This window comes from Oryctolagus cuniculus, chromosome 7 (genome assembly GCF_964237555.1).
Source record: "Oryctolagus cuniculus chromosome 7, mOryCun1.1, whole genome shotgun sequence".
In the NCBI taxonomy this organism is placed as follows: Eukaryota; Metazoa; Chordata; class Mammalia; order Lagomorpha; family Leporidae; genus Oryctolagus; species Oryctolagus cuniculus.
Window position 1 is genome coordinate 113,295,009 of NC_091438.1, and position 14,518 is coordinate 113,309,526.

The 14,518-nt window shown below is 48.7% G+C and overlaps 1 protein-coding gene across 22 annotated transcripts in view; it reads right to left on the reverse strand.

Moving 5' to 3' along the window:
- FGGY (FGGY carbohydrate kinase domain containing) overlaps positions 1–14,518 on the reverse strand; it is a 532,663-nt gene that overhangs the window by 111,142 nt on the left and 407,003 nt on the right. For 17 of the 22 annotated variants that reach the window (XR_011390683.1, XM_070078420.1, XM_070078427.1 and 14 more), the window contains 2 exons: positions 11,858–11,978; positions 5,311–5,405 (listed from right to left, as the gene is read on the reverse strand). Coding sequence is in view for 20 of the 22 variants with exons in the window: in XM_070078420.1 (XP_069934521.1) it covers positions 5,311–5,405; positions 11,858–11,978 (216 nt within the window). In the remaining 2 variants the exon portion in view is untranslated. Of the gene's footprint in view, positions 1–4,877; positions 4,929–5,310; positions 5,406–11,857; positions 11,979–14,518 lie in introns of those variants that run through there. The other 5 variants (XR_011390684.1, XM_070078429.1, XM_070078425.1 and 2 more) reach the window with 2 other exon arrangements.

The following is a 14,518-nucleotide window of genomic DNA, read 5'->3' on the forward strand; positions in this document are numbered from 1 at the left end:
ACCATGGACTCAGTATTTCTGTGTTTTGGTTCCATACTACTGACTAAGTTGCAGCGAGAAAGATGAACATGGATTATCCTCCATGAAGAGACACAGTTTTGAAAACTGCAAAAAGAAAAACATGCTTTGTGGAGAAGGACAACCCTCTGGGATATTATTAGTCATTCTGTTCTTTAGTGTGGATGCATGGCTGTATCAGTACCCCTTGAGAGATCCAATGTGAAAAGGGGACGGTAAGATGACTTTAAATGTCTAACTGAAGGGAGAGCAGAAAAGGCAAGCGAAGAGAGGGAGAGACAAAGAGAATGAATGGATAAAAGAATAGGAGATTGGGGCTGTGGCACAGCGGGTTAATGCCCTGGCCTGAAGCACCGGCATCCCATATGGGTGCTGGTTCTAGTCTTGGCTGCTCCTCTTCCCATCCAGCTCTCTGCTATGGCCTGGGAAAGCAGTAGAAGATGGCCCAAGTCCTTGGGCCCCTGCACCCATGTGGGAGACCCAGAAGAAGCTCCTGGCTCCTGCCTTTGGATCGGTGCAGCTCTGGCTGTTGTGGCCATCTGGGGAGTGAACCATCAGATGGAAGACCTCTCTCTCTCTCTGCCTCTCCTCTATGTATGTAACTCCGACTTTCAAATAAATAAATCTTTAAAAAAAAAGAATAGGAGATGGAAGCTAGGCATTATCAGCATAGTTTATAATTTGCAATACCAGTGGACCTTGCACTTGACCTATGTCTCTCATTGACATGTGACCAGAAAAATTTCAACTACTTCCCTCTCCCTCTACCTGATACAATTCCCTCAGGATTGATATGTATAGACTTAGGCAGAATGTACATACATTCTGATTATTGGTATCAGCAAAGGAAGGTACAGGGTTCTACCCACTGCTGAAACCACCCATTCCTGTGCCCAGGATGAAAATCTGTCTCTCTAGGCACATAAACTTCTTCCCTGGTTCTGTAGACTGGGTCCTCTGAACTCTTACTTGTCTTTCCTTCATCTGAAGTAGGTAGATGACTCTGGCTAGGTAAGAAGTGAAATCCTGCTTTCAACCATCAGATGTATGCTATATGAGAAGGGAAACTATCCGGCCTGCTGGAGTGGTTGAATAGCAGGCAGGAACCACTTAGCTTTCTTGAAGGATAGAGTGGCAGGCATCCTGCACACCAAGTTAGGATACTGAAGTTGAAAGAAAAGACTGTGTTGCTGTACAGCTTGAAAAATATGAATCAGGGAGGAAGCAATCCTGTTTCACCATACCTTGCCAGAAAGAAAGCTTGAGCTGATCTCTAGGCCTGGGGTGCGAAGGCTTAGATCCACTTCTTTGGGGTGGGGGAGGAGGGAGGACAGTGTGAATGAAGCCAAGTTTACATGCATTTACCTTTCCAAACAAAATTATTCTAATGATGTTGATCCTGTCTGGGAGGTCACTGGAGCTTTCAAAGGCTCTTTATCTCAACAGCACCACATAAATGACAATTCTTATTTAGACATTTATTTTAAAAAGGAAACAAGTGACATTGTCTGTGGATATACAGGCAAGCATAGAACTCAACACAGCTGCCCCCAGAGTGCAGTGTGTCCTGAAAACAATACAGGCACAGACTTCTTAGGGTTGGACCGGAGAAATGAGCTGTCTTTAAGATACTTTGAGCCTCGTAGAGGATACTGAAGTCATCAATTCCCATGTCTGATCAACCAAAGCCTAGATTCTGTACCAGCAGATTAATAGCAAATTTCACAGAGTAAAAACATCAGTGGGAAACTGAGTTCAGTTCCCAAACACAGGAAGTTGTCAGCAAATCTTCATGGAGCTGGGGACGCTGGTTTTGATGACAAGATCAGTGGAGGCCCACACCTGAGTCCTGCCTCAGTCCAAGGGAACAGCCCCGCCCTGTCCGGCTGGGGACTATCTCTTGATTTGTGAACCATCCATTTCTTTTCAAAAAACACACTTTTAAACATTTAAGATGCCAGGGAATATTTTTCAAAAATTGAATAAATTAGAAAAATAAGTGAATCAAGATAGAATATAGATCCAGAAAGACTTTCCTTTTAGTTCTGCTATTGCCCTTACAAAGGCATGCAGCCTTGGGCAAATTACTTAACTATCTCTTAAAGCCTTGGTTTCTTCATGCACAACACAAGGACAAAAGAAAAATCTACCCTGCAGGCAGGGTGACTGTCAGATAAAACATCACAGCCCCGTGTTTAAATAGGAGAAACCTAATTTTTCACAGTTCTAGAGGTCAAAGTAAGATATCAGGGTGCCAGCATCCTAGGAGTCTGGTGAGGGCCCTCTTTTAGCTTGCAGAGAATCAGATTCTTTCTGTGTCCTTATGTGGTAGAGAGGAAGAGTGAGAGGAAGAAGAAGTGGAGGGGGAGAGGGAGGGGAGGGGAAGGAGGAGGGAGAGGCAGGAGAGGGTGGAGGAGAGGGAGGAGAGGGAGAGGAGGGACAGGGAGAGTCTGAACATAGGGATCCCATGTGTTCCAAACAAGGGGACTGTCGCTCCCCCTCTTCATGGAGGAACGACACAGGACCCTGCGCTGTTCTTTCGTCTGCTTGGCCCTCCCCGGGTTTGCTGCTGGTTCTTCCCGGGTTGGCTGCCGTCCCTTCCACCTCCGTGGAAGGGCGGTTCCCCCTGGCCACTTTCCCCACTTCCGCAGGGGAACAGCACACCGCCGGCCGGCTCTCTCGGGGGCTGCACAGGTGTTCCTTCAGATGTTCCCCTTAGATGTTCCTGGTGCATGCTGTCTCTCTCCTCCCTTATAGTCCTCTTCCACCAATCCCAACTCTGCTGCCCACATGCCGAGTACGCTGCTCTCCTCCAATCAGGAGCAGGATCAGCTCCTGGAGGTCATCACTCAAGTTGGCAAGAGGCAGCTGCGTAGAAGCTGTTTTCTCCTCTCCCAGCGCCATATTGTGGGAGAGCAGATGCATAGAATAAGTCTTAATTCCAGTAACTTAGTCTAGTCCGGGTTGCTCCCCTCAGGGGACCTTTTTTTTCCTTTCTTTTTGTGTTTTATTTTTTATTAAAAAAAATTTTAATTTATTCTTAAATTTATTTTTCTTGCCAAAAAATATTTTATAAGGAATACAGACTTCATGCATTTCATGAGTAAACTTAAGGAATATAGTGATTCTTCCCACCATACTCACCCTCCCACCCACTCTCCCACCCCTCCTCCTCCTCCTTCTCCCATTCCCAGTCCCATTCTCCACTAAGATCCATTTTAGATTAACTTTCTGTACAGGAGACCAACTCTATACTAAGTAAAGAGCTTAACAATTTGCATAGTAAAAACAAAACAAAACGAAACGAAAAAATACTGTCTCTCAACAGTCAAGACAAGGGCTGTTCAAAGTCGTTGCATCTTGAAATTCATTTCACTTTTTTTTTTAAGAAATTTAATTAACTTTAGCGAAGCACCCAAGAATGATACATCTTTTGGGAGCACTTAGACATAGTTTTAATACAACTTTTTGAGGAAAGAGGTCCTGCACAGGAAGTTAGTGCACAGTGACTCTCAAACAAGGGGATTTAATTCTCATGACCGCATCTATCTCTGACTACCTCCCCTCCCCAAGTCTCCAAAAGTATTGGAAGATGTCACATTGGGAATTAAGGCTTCCGTATATGAATTTTGGGAGACCACAAACAGTCCATAACATGAGGTAACAGCTTTGTTCTAGTTGTTATAATTTGTCCCAGTAAGGGCAAAACATCTCTAGTTGTGAGAACATCTTCGTAAGCTGATACAATGAAATAATATTTAAAAAATCCCTGACATTTCAATGATAAGTAAAAATCTCAAAGTGATGTTTCTGAGAAAGGACCAGAAAATCCAAAAAAAGGGAGAGAATTCAATTCTATGGTCTTTGTTTAACGACTTCAGCTAAAAGTCCACAAGTATTCCTAAGTGGAGCTAGTTATCTGGAGGATATATTTCACAGTATCAAAGCCTGAAGTTTGAGTAGTGTGTACTGTACCACTTCCCAAAATGTAGAGCAAATAGCAGAGGGCACCTCTGATCATCTCTAAGAGTTCCCCTTATGTTTTCTCAGCTTTCTGTACCTCTGTTGCCCAGGAGTTGTGACATGTATTAGGAAGATATGGTGCCTGGGGGCCAAAATAAATGGCACTCTAATTTCTGAGCTAGTGCTGGAAGACCCAGTCATTAGCCCTAACCTGGAGACCCTGGGCAGGTCATTTATGCAGTTGAATTCTCAGCTGAAAAAATAGCTCCTGGGTGCTCAGGTGAGATTTGGGAGCTGGACTTCTAGGTTTGGCATTTTCTAGCCATTTCACCTGAGGGCAAGTTGTTGAACTTTTTAATGCCTACGGCTCTTCACTTATAAAATGTGGAGCCCTGGCAGGAAGTACCCAGACATGCCCCGCCCACAGAGAGAACTGACAGCACTGATCATTACAGGTAAATGGAGGTGCAGAGCAGAGTGGGTAGATCCCTGACACGGTAAGCGAGGATTTGAGTTTGTAGGTAGTCAACCAGGATTGGAGCCCAGGCTGCTAACTACAGGGCCTGGGCTCTCAGCTTCTGCACGGGACTCAGCTTTTACTTTTTGGTATTATTTTAGCACTCAAAGTCTTTCCACAAAGGCCCATGAGTGCAATGTCTTCTGCAATTTGGTAGCTGGAAAAGCTTTGTTTTTCCATAGAAACTAGTATTTTTTTCTTTTTGAAAGAAGAATTATGCAACTTATCATGCATTATTACTTTTTTTTTTTTTTTTTTTTTTGGTCTCAGCTTCCAGGACATTCAGAGCCAAATTATATGCTCAATCATAGCCACCAAATTATTTCTTCTTCCTTTATCTTTCTTCCTTATTTTCTTTATTTTATTTTACTTTGTTTTATTTTATTATTTGTTTTCACGTGGGTCTCTTGTTGCTAGGAGCCTGAAAGATCTTTGGAAAGTGATGGAGTTGAATCAAGCAAATGCAAATATGAAGGATATATGAAATACCTAAATTGTAAGCCTTACCTGTTTCACTAATGCAAAGAACACTGGGAAAGGGACAATTTAAAAGAAACCATTTAAGAGCTACTTTCAAGGAGAAAAACAAGAAAACCAGCAGAAAAACAGAACAACCAGCATTCACAGAGGCCAAGTCAAATGAAAACTGCAATAAATGTGTCTGAGGCTAGAAGCGTTTGTGCTCCCCTGGCTGGAACCTATCATTTCTTAATTATATCCTGTGTGTGTTTTGCAAGATGTGAGCTGCTGTCGAGAGGAAAGATGGTCTCAGACAGGGGAGGGCCCCTGTCCACCCCTCGGTCCTCACGTACCTGTACAGAAGTGAAATCCCCCGAGGCACACGCACCCAGAATAGCAGCACCCACAAGAACAGACTCCACCTCTTGTGACAGGACCACAGGCATGCCTGCGCAGGACAAGGCCACACCTTGGTTAGGGAGCAGGGCCCAGGGTAACATGGGGAGCCAGAAAACAATCCCAGTGGCAAAAACACCTGACGTCAATGCAGCAGCAGCTGCCCCCTCCCCAGCCCTTGTAGTTCCCTGATCCTTGGATTACCTGGTTCTAAAGGCCTTTGTTGCCTTGCCTGCTGGTACAGTAGTCAAGAGCCCCAAGAAGTCAACCCACAGGTATCAGCTCATGAGACCTCAGTGTCCAGGTATCCAGGCTGTTGCTAGCTGCTACCTAAAGTCTGGTCCCAGTTCAGTTCAGCAATCGCCTGTCGTGTGCTTTGCTGTGTCCAGGAATACAGAGATAAACCAGACTGTGTCCTGCTGTTCAGGTCCCAGAGGAGAGATGGATGAAAGAGATGAAGGCCATGTAGGGAGTTGGTTCTCTGACGTGGACCAAGGGAAGGGAAGTGGCAAGAGTCTGGGAATCTTCAGCTTCCTGCAGCCTCTCTGGGAGCATTAGCCAGAGCCCCGACCGTGGCCCTTGTCTGGCATCATTTCCACTCCCGGACTTCTCCTCCCCTCCAGCCCACATTGCCCTGGCCTGCTTGCTACTTCTGGAGCATGCCTCAGGGCCTTTGCCCCTGCCACTTCCTTCTTGGACTACCCCCTCCCAGAAGCCCACATGGTAACTGCCTTCCCGCCTTCGGGACTTCGTGCAAACACCCCTGACCATCAGATTTAAAGTGACCACTCACTTTGCGCACTCCTTACCCCTTCCCTGTCTCCTCCTCTCCTTTCATCACTGCATCCAGTTTAGCATCTCCCCTGCTACAAGCTAACTTCTCTGAGGGCCAGGTCTTTGCTTTGTCCATGCTGTATGTGCCTAGCCTGCAGACCAGGATCTAGCATGTGGGAAATAATTAAATGATGAAGGAGCAAATTTCTGGGGCAGTGGTCACAGCCTTCAGGGGAGATACGACTTAACCCTGCGTTTGCAGGGCAAGCAAGTATATATGGAGCTGCTTGCTAATCAGGAGATGGCAGCAAACTCCACTGAGGTAGAAAACCTCCCTCTGCTTAAGGCCCAAGAGTGACTTTTCCAGAGATCAGATTTCTTTTCCTCTCTTGTTTGTGAAGACTTCCCCTTGGAATTTACATCTTCTTCCCTCAGGGTTGGGTCAGCTGCCCCAGGCACCCAGAACAAACAGGGCAGGAAACAGAATTCCCACATGCATCCCAGAGCACTTGGGAATACCAGCCCCCTGCTGCAGGCCAGGGCTCAGATTCAGTGGGAACAGCATCAGGTGGGGTGGGGGCTCTGGAGGGAGCTCAGCCTGGGCTTGTTTCTTAGTTCCACTAGCCTTGCATGCTCAGTACGTCACTTAAACTCTTGTGGCTCTGTTCTCCCATGCGTCAAGTGGGGGTGAGGCTGGGACTGCACAGGTGTGTTGTGAGGCTCAATGTGAGGGCACATCTATGGTGCTTAGCACCAGTGCTGGCTTTGCTAATTCCTGGAGAAGCGGCGGCTGCTGCTAGCAGAATTCATGCTGTTGGTGAGCACAGAGGCTGCCCATGCACTTCACTTGGAGCTTGAAGCTGGCCAGGTTGGGGAGGGATGGGGTTGGTGATACCAGGCCATGCAAAGGGGCTGTGTCCTACAATCAAGAGAAGGCACTGCCAGCCTCGAAGAAGCTCAGGGCTGGTGCAGATGGGCATGGGACTGTGGCCCCCCAGACTTGCTGTGGGCTTGGGAATGTTAGAGGACAGCACCTCCTCCCACTATTCACCTCCTACCTTTCCTAATCCCACTGAGGCGTCCCACATTCCGACCAGGGAGGGACGAGGCACAGTCTCCATCCCTTGAGAACTGGAGCCCACAGGGAGCCTGGCAAATCCCCCAGCAGGTCTTAAGTTGCAGCCCAAAGCGCTCTGGCAGCCACACTGCCAGCGTTTGAATTCTGGCTGCTCCCTGACATAGCGGTGCAATCTTAGGCAAGTTACCTAACTCCCTTGTGCCTCAGTTTTCTCATCTGCACAATAGGGTTAAAATTCCTCCGACCTCGTAGGGTTGCTGTGAGGACTAAAAGTGCTATTACGGGTAGAGGGTAGAGTACTCAAAAGGGTGCCTGGCTTAGAGAAAGCACGAAGTTAGTAGTGGTTGTGCTTCTCAGAGTTCGCTTGCTCCTTGAAGTCTGTTCTCATCTCTTACTGCTGTGCATAGAACCAACTCACTGTTTCCCCTGTCTCCAGGAACAATGCCATCCCCCAGTTGCTCTGAGTCCTGGGGGACTGGCCTGTGTGCACCACATCCTTGGCCCCTTACCCTCTGCTACATCCTTGACCAAGCTCCTGCCCAGCTGCCCTCTTCACGTAGCCTGCAAACTGGACGGCCTCTTGCCCTCAGCCCTACAAGCCTAAGGGTGAAAACACAGTGTCCCCAGGGCCATCCCTGGTCACCTGAGCTTCTCTACACTCTGCTCTCACCCCTGAAAATGGACCCTTTATTTGACTTTTCTCCACTTCCCGCAGTCTGTGTGTGTACCTGTTCCCTGCCTGGCTGTGAAGCTACACCCCTGCCCTCTGGTCCCCTCTCTGCGCTCCAGGTCCCTGATCCTGTTGGTGACTGTCTCAGCAGGACATTTCATCCCCATGCCAACCTCAGTGCTTGGCACGCTGGAGTGCTCAGAGAATGCTTTTGAGTGAATACATGAAGGCACAAATGACTAAAATAATTCAGACAAGAGGGAGAACCCTGGCTGCAACTGCCAGAGCCAAAAGACAACATTTAGAAGGAACATTTAGTCCCGCGTCAGCAGGGGGAAACCTACAATTACCCGGCACACACCAAGTATGTCTGGAAACCACAGTTAACTAAATGGCCAGGGTACGAGGAGGTTCTTCCTCCTCATGTGAACGCCGTTTTCTGAGTGAGAAAAGCCCCACTCTTCCCGCTGGTGTGGAGCAGATTGCTCTCGACGTGGCAAAGGTTCACTCACCGAACAGTAAACCGCCTTTTCCCTAAACACGGGAGTGGGGCAAAGGGCTGGGTGTTCACAGGCAGTGCAGGAGGGAGATGGCCACATTTCTGCCTTCCAGGAGAAGGACCTGAGGCGCAGAGAGGTAAAGCAACTTGCCCAAAGTCCCAGGGCCCGGCTGGTGCCTCACCGGCTCTTCTACGCTATCTCCAAAGAGCCTTCCAGGTTCCGTTGTTCAGTTTCTGAGCATGGCAGACCGCAGCTATGGTCCTCTCTAAAACTTTCTCTGGAGGAAAACCAGAGCCATTACAGAGTTTAAGAGCCCCAAAGGCACCACAGCTCCACCAGCTGCCTGCACCCCTGCGTGCCTGCTGCCTGCCTTTCAGAGGGGCACATGCTAATGTGTTCTTTTCTCTGAGTGCCTGGTGAGGGAGACGGAAGAGGGCCAGCTTGGCCTGGAATGTGAACTATTTTATCTGATGCATTAATGAGTTTTGCAGGACCCTAAGCATTTAAAGGCAGATGCACTTTGCCATCACTCATCAGTCACAGGCTTGCAAAGGCTGAGGAATTCCAGGCCTAAGAAAAGGTCTCTTTGTCTGGAACTGTAACTGGTCCTTCCTTAGATACAAAGGATCCGGTTTCCATCCGAATCCAAACAACGATTTACAGCTTTTTCATTGAAGGCCTGGAGAGGCGCAGTTCCCTAAGCAGAAGTTTCTGAGAAGGGGCTGCATCACTGCCTCTGAGGTGGCTCCGGGACACAAGGCCTGGAAGGTGCCCCATTTTCACAAAGGTTGAGCGCGTCAAGGCGGGCTCCGTGCCCCCAGTGGCTCCCAGCCCCTGTGCTCTCAGCGGCCCTGGTCTCCCTACTCCATGCATCACATGCTATCCTAAGCTCTCCTCCCGCATCCAGGAGGGAAGCCTTTCTGGCTCTAAGAAGGCCAAGTCTGCACTTTATCTGAGCCAGGCAGTTGACTTTTAGAGAAAATGCACTTGTGGTTTTTCTCCTGGGGAAATGATTAGGTAATCTGGGCTCCTTTTTATTGTCTTTCTGCTTTGGGCTCCAGGATGGCCACTGACTCCCATCAGTTTTGGCCATTCCAGGAAAGTGGGGTCATTAGCAAATGGCTACCCACTGGCAGAAAGCCAGGAACGTGGCCTCAGCAGCAGAGTCCTCACTGGCTGGTTGACCTTAGAATGCCTCTGATCCTCAGATCCTCAGGTTACTGTGAGACGGGGGAACCTATGTCTGCTGTCTCATTGTGGGGGCAGGTGCAGATGAAATGTATACAGGGTGGCTCTCATGACACATGGTGGGCACTGGGTTCATGGTAGCAACTCCTGCACTTCACATCCTTACTGATCTACTGTGTGGTTTTCTATATTGCCCTCTGACTGGCGCCTTCATCAACTTACTATTATTATTTTTACCCCACAATGTGCAGGAATCAGTTATGTCCATCTGGTGAGACAAAGCATGTGTCTATAGAAATGTGCATGGCCTGGAAGGCCTAGGGAAAGAGGGTGAGGCAATAGAGGAGCCAAGACTTTGACCTATCTGTATCAGTGGTAAGGGGCCAGGGTGGAGGCCAGGGTAAGGTGGGCTTATATCAGGTTGGTGCTGGGGCTATAAACAAGGTCCCATCCTCCCCCATTGACTTGCCTCTGACCTATCCTGGTATCTGGCTACTAAGGGATGGACCCTGGGAGGGAGTGCCAGGTCCCAGAAAACTCTGGGGTGGGGAAGGAGCAAGAGGGGTTAGGGAAGCAGCAGACAGGAGTCCAGGCCAGAATCTCCAGTACAGTGAGCCTCCTTGCCCATGAGGCCCCTACCCTGGGGCCCAGGGAGTTCTCCTAGGATTCTGTTCTGCCTAGTCTCCCTATATCACAAAGGGTTGAGCCCACTGTTCTGGATTTCCTCCACTGTATTACGATCTCTGGTTCTGATGAGGGAAGAAGGAGTCACAGAATCTCAGGGTTCAGATTCTCAGTTGGCAAGGGCAAGAATTTAGCCTAGCAGTTATGAGGCTCATTAGGGCACCTGCATCCCATATCTGCGTACCAAGGTTCAACACCTGGCTCTGGTTCCTGAGTCCAGCTTTCTGCTCTTGCACACTAGTGCAGACACTAGTGGTAGACACTAGTGATAGACACTAGTGATAATTGGGTTCTTGCCAACAATGTGAAAGACCTGGATTAAGTTGCTGTTGCAGGCATTTGGGGAGTGAATCAAAGAATGGAACAGCTATATACCCACCTCCTCTCAAAAATGAAAAAAAAAATTTCCAGTCTGCAGACAGATCCACAGTTCCCATAGCATCTTTTTTTTTTTTTTTTTTTTTTTTTTGACAGGCAGAGTGGACAGTGAGAGAGAGAGACAGAGAGAAAGGTCTTCCTTTGCCATTGGTTCACCCTCCAATGGCCGCCGCGGCCAGCGCACTGAGGCCGGCGCACCACGCTGATCTGATGGCAGGAGCCAGGTACTTATCCTGGTCTCCCATAGGGTGCAGGGCCCAAGTACTTGGGCCATCCTCCACTGCACTCCCTGGCCACAGCAGAGAGCTGGCCTGGAAGAGGGGCAACCGGGACAGAATCCAGCGCCCTGACCGGGACTAGAACCCTGTGTGCCGGCGCCACAAGGTGGAGGATTAGCCTAGTGAGCCATGGCACCGGCCTCCCATGGCATCTTAGCTCTGTATCTTTCCTCAAGACAGCTTGTCTTTCTTTTTCCTGAGATGTCATAGGTCAAAACTGTGCACCTACTATGTTGCAGTAATATCCTGTGCTCTTCTCACTGAGCTACTGTTACATTATATTCATTTCTTTGTTTTATTTATTGGGGGGGGGATCTTCTATTCCCTGGTTTACTCTCCAAATGCCTACAACCACTGGGTCCAGGCCAGGAAGAAGTAGGTAGCCAGGAATTCAATTCAGGTGCCCACATGGTGGGCAGGGAACCTAGTATCTGAACTAGAATTTGCTGCCTCCCAGGGTGCATGTTAGCAGGAAGCTGGAACCGGGAGTGGAGCTAGGACTTGAACTCAGGCACTCTGATACAGGATATTGGTATTCCCAATCCGTGTGTGTACCTAACACCTACTGTGCCTAACACCTGCTCTTCTTGTCACACTAGATTCAACACGCCTTGCTCAATAGACCTAGAACTTCATAGGGGAAATAACTATGCCCTATTCATCTTTATATCTTCAGTATAATCCACAATGCCTGGATCAGAAGATGTCAAAACTGTTGAGTGAATGCTTGAATTAAGCTCTAGCCCCTGCCACACTCTTCAGCCACCCTTCTCACCATTATTCCACAGTTGGACATACATAGAAGTGACTTTCCCCATCATGAACATAAAGACGGCAGGGTTATCTTAATAACTTGACACACCACTGATATCCTCCTCGCCTTAATCCTTCCCAGGAATAGGCCACACCCACCAGCTCCCACACTTCAAATGACCTTCTCCTTCCCAGACTTACCAGTGATGTCTGCATGCATTTGCACAAAAAGAGGATTCTTGCTCAGGCCTCCGCACAGGAAAAGAGTAGTGATGGAGTGGCCTGCTGCCTCCATGGCCTCTATAATGAAGCGAGTCCCAAACTAGAAGGCAACAGCAGAAGCAAGCATTAGTATGGTGGCAAAGAGAATGACAGGAAAGAGGGGACACTCACTAGGTGTTCATGGAGTGCTAGGAGATGCACTGCAAGCCTTGCACACTTGCAGGAGACTCAGACCCACCATGTTGCTCACGACCACACAGTTCACTAAACCAAAAGTGGGGTTCTAGCCTGGGCCCTCCTGACCCCCAAACCCTCTTAATCACTGCACCATTGGTTTCTCTTAGTGGTTATACAGCCATGAAGAAATAGTTGGCAGTGTTAACACAGTTAAGATTAACGTGGTTCATTCTATTGTGGCTCAGGCATTCTGTTAAGCACTGGGAATGGAGTGACTGCAGCACAGTTCTGAAATACAGAGTCAGTGGTACTGATATCGGAATATGGGGTGCCATATTGCTAGGTAGGAAGTTAGATATGAGCTTATGTGTGTATGACAGGCCTAAAGAGAAGACATCTATATCCAGCATACATCTCAAAGTCATCCCGATTATGTTTCAGGGGCAGCCCTGCATTCGCATCCTGCCCTGCCCCCTTCTACCTGATAACCTGCCAGGCAGAGATCTCTGCCCCTTCTGCCTGACAAATCTTCCACAATCTCCCAGATGCAGCCCAGTATGTGCATTTCAAACACCCTGCTCTGGATCCCCATTCTCTAGGGGGTCCTGCTCACACTACCTCTGAACCCAGGATGGTGCCAGCTAGGCTTCCTCCTGTCTGATACCTTCAAGGGAAAACTCAGATAGGAGCTTCTTAATATTTACAGCCATAAGATCCTTTGTTTCAGGAGGAGATGTGTGAAGACAAAGATCCATCTCCTTAAAAACCCCTGGCCTCAACCGGGCGGCATGCTCAACCCTCTGCCTCTCTGCTGAGCTGCCCGCCTGGCCTGGTCAGGTGTAATCTCTCTACTCAACCATGTAACCTCGCTCCTTCCCCACCCCAGTCCAAGCGACTGGGCATTCTCAGGTCCTGTCTGGAGAGGTGCCCATCCATTCTTGAGGATGTCCCTACCCTAGTAAATTTTGCCACTTTTTACTTTCCACTACTCTGTCTCACACCTGAATTCTTTCTTGCACGAAGACAAGAACCCCGCCATTTCTCAGGTAACAATATGATATCACTCCATGCTTATTAATAAATTCCCAATATTAATAAGCCTGTGTGGGTTCTTGCCTAATATTCAGAGAAGAATTCTGAATACCGGCATAAATGAATGAGGCAATATGATACGTTTTAAGCTATTTATTCAGTGGGAAAAATGCATAGGAGAGTGAAGGCCCTATCTAAGAGAGGGAAATCTGGATTCATACCGAGTACCAGGAGCCAGCCACGTGGAGTATGCAGGCCAGAAAGCATGGGGCGGGTGGCCCAAAGGCCACGAACCCTGGAGGTGCAGGGCAGCAGGGGCCCACAATGGCAAAAGGCCAAAGAAAAGGGCTGGGCCTACCATGTCCCAGGCCTTTAATCCACTTCCAAAAGGGAGTGGTTAATTAGTCTGATTGGCCGGTGGACACGCAGGGGTGGCCAGGTAGGGGCATGAGGTCACTCAGGGGCATGGTGAAGGCGTGGTCTTCCAGCTCACAAACCTGATCAATTTTATCCTTTATGCCTGCCTTCATCAGTACCTCAGTCAATCTCACCTCACTAAAGGATAACTGACGATTTTGTCCTTAGAAAAGGTCTCCTCCGTCCCTCAGATAAAATTCGGAAGCAGAAACTGGAGAAGAGGGTTCTAATTATACATAAGAGGAGAGACACAAGCCATCAGGTTGGCAAGGGGCCAAGATGACCCTTGTTTTCACTGTTATCACTTGAAACCAGGAAGTAGCTCCTAACAAGGAAGCTGATGGAGTCAGATCTCATTCCCAGTCATTTTTTTTTTTTTTTTGACAGGCAGAGTGGACAGTGAGAGAGAGAGAGACAGAGAGAAAGGTCTTCCTTTTGCCATTGGTTCACCCTCCAATGGCCGCCGCGGCCAGAGCACTGGGGCTGGTGCACCGCGCTGATCCGATGGCAGGAGCCAGGTACATATCCTGGTCTCCCATGGGGTGCAGGGCCCAAGGACTTGGGCCATCCTCCACTGCACTCCCTGGCCACAGCAGAGAGCTGGCCTGGAAGAGGGGCAACCGGGACAGAATCTGGTGCCCCGACCGGGACTAGAACCCGGTGTGCCGGCGCCGCAAGGCGGAGGATCAGCCTAGTGAGCCGCGGCACCGGCCCCCAGTCAGTCTTCAAGCTCTGCAGTCACCCATCTAGAGGATGTGGAAATCACACAGGCTGGCTGACTCAGGGCTTTGCCGTAGTTTCATTCCAGCCTGGTGTCTGGCCGTTCTTGTCTTGTCTCCTCCTAAAGATCATTATCCTCATCCCTGTCTTGCTAGGTTTATTTAGTAGAAACAATTGCTATGTGAGAATAGGACGGTCATTCAGGGGAGTCTTAATATACAATATTTTAGTTTTGGCAGGGCTATTCAAATAGCTGGAAATCCTGGCTGGCACCGCGGCTCAATAGGCTAATCT